Genomic DNA, 6,059 nt, shown 5'->3' on the forward strand with positions numbered 1-6,059 from the left:
CTTTTCGGTAAATTAGTTAAAAAACCAATTTTTCGATCATATTTTGACATCTTGACCGTTCAGTTTGTAAGTCTATATGAGAAGATCATTTATGTAAAATTTTAATTAAATTGGTGATCGTTAAGGTATCGAATTAGATCAAATCAATAGACGAATCAAATCTGTCAAATATCAACCGTTCAAGTTCATAATTTATAAATCACATTTACGAATATCTTAATTATTTTCAATTTGGCTGAAAATTTGCATACATGATCTACTTATATATACATATAAACTAAACGATTGAGATTTTAATATGCAATGGAAAAGTAGGTGAAACAATGAAGTCATCAACTTAAGAGTCCTCATTTGAATGGATTTTGAGGTTGTTTTGGTAAATGGCAAAAGTTTTCAGGTAAACATTGGTAGCGGTATGCACAGTGCGGTGCGGGGCGAGTTTTTTCAAACCAACTCCCGCTAAGGTTGGGATTGGGACCGGACTGGCCACTGTTTTGAAGGGTCCGGGACCGGATGAACCAAAAATATGGTAATTCCTCCATCTGAAAAAAACTAGGATGGACATAAGCCTAGACCGACCAAAACCGGCCGGTCTTTAGGGCCTTCAGGGCTTGTTTTTAGTCATGTGATCACCTCACATTTTAAGGCTCTAAGCTATTTAACATTCTAACTTTTAGCACAATCGAATACACAACAATTTTTTTATGGGGCCATACAAATAATTTCATTACTCAAGCCATAATAACACGAATACATATATTCCTTTGTCATATCGAGGGCAAGTTAAGGACATGGCATATTAGCACCATTCATTGCATGTTGAGTGATCACAACACAACAAACTTAGTTCATATAAGGTGCTTAGTTTCATAATACATGAATTTATTGTAAATTAGACAAAGCTGAAAACATAGAGTTGGACCTAAGTTAAAAAATGTAGTTTAACACATAAGACTCGAGGGCCTAATGGGCTAGTTAACTCTAAGCCCAAGAGATTCGTCTGGTTCATATCACATTCAAGAGACTTTTTCCGGTCCACCATCGATTAGAACCACGCGGGATTTGAAGAAGCCCATTAAAACCTTCATACATGGATGAAGCCATAAACTATGTCGACACTGCCTGAAAACTTCTCTACACTCATCAAGCTTCCCCTCGAAATCAAATGGGATACCATCCAGCAACACTACCAAGACCAGTGAGGCTTAATGCCATCACAGATCTGGTCGCCGTCGGACGAGTAATTTGGCAGAAGTGAAAAAACTAGTTCTTAGGGACTTAGGGTTTTCTATCGCGTTGAGAGCGTTCTTTACACACAACAAAAACATGCACGTACGCTACAAGATACAAACATCATGTAACCTTTTTTTTTAAAAAAAAAAAAATTTAAAGGGCATATATACCAAATTGGATTGTCGAAAATTAGCATAATAAACCAGATTAACTCCAGTATATACCGGTGAAATTTGCTAAGAAAATAAAAGTTTAAAAACAAAATGATCCCCAAATTGGGTTTAGGGAAAACCCTATTAAAAGTCTGAAAACTATAAAACGGAAAAAGGCGGTGCGTTTTGGCGCAAAAAGGAAAACGACCACAAAGCTCCCTTGGCCTTTCGTCGCTTAAACTATACGCATTACAATCAGTCGTCCGTGCATTACACGCGCCTCTCCTAACCGCCGATGTCCGCGACCCCCAAAGAAAAACCAACCAGCCGTACGCTATTCTCTGCGTTACGATAACAATAAGTAAACACCGACTTTGTGTTTGTGTGGTTCTCACGACTTTTCGTCTCCTCTATATTAACCCACCCTTCATTCTCTCTTTTCTTCCCAACCCCTCTACATCCATATTTACCGCGTCTTCGAATCAGGTAACTTCATTTTACCTCTGTACGTGTTCTTGTATCTATTTTGTTTTGATCATATGAACTTTTGGTATCGTGGAAATTGTGGGTAGGTTTTGTTTAAAACTAAACTGCATGTTTACGTAATTGGGGTCATGGTTGATTTTGGTTTTGATCATCATGCATGAAGCAGTGATTCTTGAACAAAGATTAATTGTGATGTTATTGTTGGAAGTACGAAACTGTGGTTTTTGTTATATTGTGCTATATGAATTTGGCTGATTTTTCCTTGTGGTGCAGATTTGATATTTGATATTTATTTGGAGAAAAAAGAAATCATATTGTTGGTTGCCTTGATCATCTACATCCAACAGTCCAGTTTCATGTCTGAACTCGAAACCCAGGTCCCATCTACTTTTGGTGAGGCTCTCTTCCTTATCAAAGCTTATGTGTATAGATGTTTATCATGTAATGTGCAAGTGTAACTGGATGGTGTGTGTAATGTGTGTGCAGATCCCTTTGCTGACGCCAATGCTGAGGACTCAGGTGCCGGGACAAAAGAATACGTGCACGTTCGTGTACAGCAGCGTAACGGGAGGAAGAGCCTGACCACGGTGCAAGGATTGAAGAAGGAATACAGCTACAACAAGATTCTTAAGGACCTCAAGAAGGAGTTCTGCTGTAATGGTACTGTTGTTCAGGATCCTGAGTTAGGCCAGGTTTGTTCCTCGTATTTTGTAAATTACGATTCTAGTTGCATTCTTGTGTTTGTTCTTTGATTGGTAACATGATCATGGAAGTGAATGTTAGGATAGGCCATGCAAAGGCGGAACCAGAAATTTATAATTAGGGGAGCCGGCCAATATATATGTAGTAAAAGAAAAGTTACGCGTTACCGAAATGAAAATTAAACCTCTAGACCTGTTATAAAAAAAATTCATTGTGCCCCCACGAATTATATCATTATATGTATCCCAAAAATATAAATCTGGATAAGATAAACAATTAGAACTTTTATCAGCTAATCTGGTTATGAACCTGGAGAACTACCACATAATAACATTTCTATTTATTCATTCATTACGGAAAAAAATAAGGGAGACTTGAATACAAACAAGTTACTTCATGATGAAGTAACTTCCTAAAAACACAGTTATTCATTTGTTAGGGGTGCCAGCAAGCACAATAAGCTAGGAATTTTCTCCAAGTTAATAAGCTCATAGCTTCAAATCACATAGCAACTAGAAGACTAAGGGGAGCCATGGCACCTTTTGGCCTTGGCATAGCTCCGCCACTGGCCATGCTAGTTTTGTTTTTGTACTTTTAGTCAATCTAGATTCATGATTTGTAGAAGGTATTGTTCTGCTTCATAAACCATTGAACCATTGGTGCAATTATTGGAAAGTAAATATATGATTAGGTCAGGTTTTGTTCTTGTCTGATTGATATTCAAGATGCATTATTTTTGTATATAAATGTGGCACCATGATTCCAAAGTAAGTTAGTGAATCAGATTCAAATTGTGAACAACTGTTCTGCAGCATGTGTTGAGAAATTGGTTGCATAAATAGCATAAGCTTAAAAGTAGATGTAAGAATGGGACAGGTCTGTAGCCCTCCAGTAAGTATTAGATCGAAGATGCATTATTTGGACTGTGTTCTCTATGTAGCTTTGAATACTTTGCTATCATTAGCAGAACAGTCTAGGTTTGTTCCTGTCATTTGGTAACTTGAAAATTCAAGGTCTAATCTTTTGGAGAAAAATTTCCGTTATGTAATTCTTCGATCAGTTGGTACCATGATTGTTAAGCAGGCATAGACATGGTGCATTAACCATATGATACCATTGCTGTTGTGGTTCCCTGAGAATGGTTTATCTACCTCGTTGTGATATAATTCTCCGATCCTTTGCAGCATGTGTAGTGGATTTCTCTTTTCTTGAGCAGAGATTGATGCACATTTAGTATTACCTTGTTCCAGATATTGCCCATAGCTTTGCAAGTATTGAGTGCTTTATCTATAGTCCTCGGAAACAAAGCTTATACATCATTGTTTCATGGCTGCAGGTAATACAACTCCAGGGGGACCAAAGAAAGAATGTTTCCTCCTTCCTTGTGCAGGTAACTAGTTTGTCTATCTCTCTAATTAGGTATCAATTATATTGTGTTGTTGCTTCATATTTGTAATTTGGCCACCTTCCTGTTCTCTTAAACAGGCCGGCATTGTTAAGAAGGAGAATATCAAGCTTCACGGTTTCTGAATAGCACCAGCACCACTCGCTACCCTATGTAGTTTGCACCACCTCAGTGTTCGATTGCTAGCAATATATGATCTGAAATTAAATGTTGCTACAATCTGTTCCTTTATATTCACCTAATTATAAAGGTCTGATGCAAGACTTCTGTTTTTCTTCTAGTCCTTCTGCTGGTTTTGGTGTTATGTTGAAGGATAACGTGGATACAAATAACATAACAAGTCTATTTTCTATATTTCCAAAGATCTGCTTGTTGCTATATATGAGATTGGTGTCACCTCTCCTTCTTAATAAGGAAGTAGGTGCATATATGAGATTTAGCGGCTTTGAAATGTTTTTGGATGTGACAATGTTGATGTCCATGTTTCTGCATATTCAACATCTACACAAGTGAGATTGTCCTTTATTCGATTCACTCATGTGATTTTAAGCATTCACCATAGAGAATGCAGCAGAAGTGCTAGCAAAGGAGAACTTTGATGGCTGAGCTGACTGAGTTAGTCATATTTGAACTATTGGGATATGACAAAGTGCTCTCTAATAATGCTTTTCTTGGACTCTTAGTTGAGAATGTTACAAAAATACAAAGTACTTGTTGTACAGGTCCATTGAAGAATAATCGCCTTATTTAGTCTTCAAGTTTAAGCCTAATATAGTCAGTCTCTCTTACTCTCGTAGCTGTCTAATACTATAATAAATTAACTAGAGTACCCTTTATTTGATGAATTATTCTAACGGTTTTGTAAAGTTTATTCACCAAAAAATGTACTCCTTGTTTAAAATTTGTGTTTTAATTTGTGTTTTATACCAATTTGCTTTAATATGACTTGTGGGATGACTTCAAGTCCTTCAGTATACAGATCCTCTTTTTTTCCAACTTTCTGCAAATCTTCCTCAGATGTCCAAGTTCAGAACAATAGGTAGCTTAAAAATCCATATTAAACAACGAGTACACAGCAAGTAACCAGTTCAAGATTGGTAGGAATTCTATTATTATTCCTAACCATGGAAAAATGTGTCACATTCCCCCAAGTGGGGGAGTGAGAATTTCTTTCATCAATGTGTCATTTTTCTTTTTTCTTTTTTCTAATGCATAAAAAAAAAGGTGTATATTTCAGGTCGGCGACAAAGTTAGATAAGAATCTGATAGAGAAAGAAATGGATGGAGGAGGGAATTTGCGGTTCTTTAATGTCCACAACAAACATGCTGTCAATTCATATCCCGTTGTTTTTGTTTCTTCATTTGGCACTTTCTTAATTACTGCTAAAGCATACCCAATCTAATCCATTTGATAATTCATCCCCACCAAACTCAATTCCTCTAGGGAGCCACTTTAGTGTATCTGCCTCATTCTGAAACTAACCTGCATTTTTGGCTACATAAAACAAAAATTCATTTTGTGATTTAGTTCATCTATTCTATGATCGGAACAAGAGGGATAACATCACAAAGGTCAGCTCAATTGGAAATCGTTTAGTTACACAAGTCTTGTTGTTTTCGTTGTGATATTATCTGATCGATTACCGATATATTTATATTCAGTCGAATGTATCGATGAAGTAGTCAAAATGACTTTGAGTTATTGATTTTCAAAACTATAATTTTGAAACATAACTTAAACGTGTGATTATTTTAATTATTAAATACATTAAAAAAAACAAAAAAAAACACACACACACAAAATAGACCGAAAATTTGACCATAGAAAGAATAGAACTTTGGAGGAGTTGGAGGCCTTATGCTTTTCTATACAAATATAAAGAGGTATGAGCACAAATACTCGAGATCTTTCTTATCTTGAAAACTCTATGCCAACCAACAGTTAAGTATTCAACTACCTATCAAAGGTGGACCAAGAAAAACAACCCTCTTCAACTACCAGTCTTCTCCTGCTCTTTCTCTTCCTCACTCTCTCCAGCGCCCGTTCTTCCCTGTCAATGGAGAACATTATCTTATTGACA

The 6,059-nt window shown here is 36.5% G+C and overlaps 1 protein-coding gene across 1 annotated transcript; it reads left to right on the forward strand.

The window, feature by feature from the left end:
• Positions 1–2,227: 2,227 nt before the first annotated feature.
• LOC101311412 (protein translation factor SUI1 homolog 1-like) lies at positions 2,228–4,103 on the forward strand. Its single transcript, XM_004287881.1, has 4 exons — positions 2,228–2,264; positions 2,358–2,563; positions 3,910–3,963; positions 4,059–4,103. The coding sequence occupies exons 1-4, from the start codon at positions 2,228–2,230 to the stop codon at positions 4,101–4,103; spliced, it is 342 nt and encodes a 113-aa protein (XP_004287929.1).
• Positions 4,104–6,059: the final 1,956 nt, after the last annotated feature.

This window comes from Fragaria vesca, linkage group LG1, assembly GCF_000184155.1.
Source record: "Fragaria vesca subsp. vesca linkage group LG1, FraVesHawaii_1.0, whole genome shotgun sequence".
Classification (NCBI taxonomy): domain Eukaryota; kingdom Viridiplantae; phylum Streptophyta; class Magnoliopsida; order Rosales; family Rosaceae; genus Fragaria; species Fragaria vesca.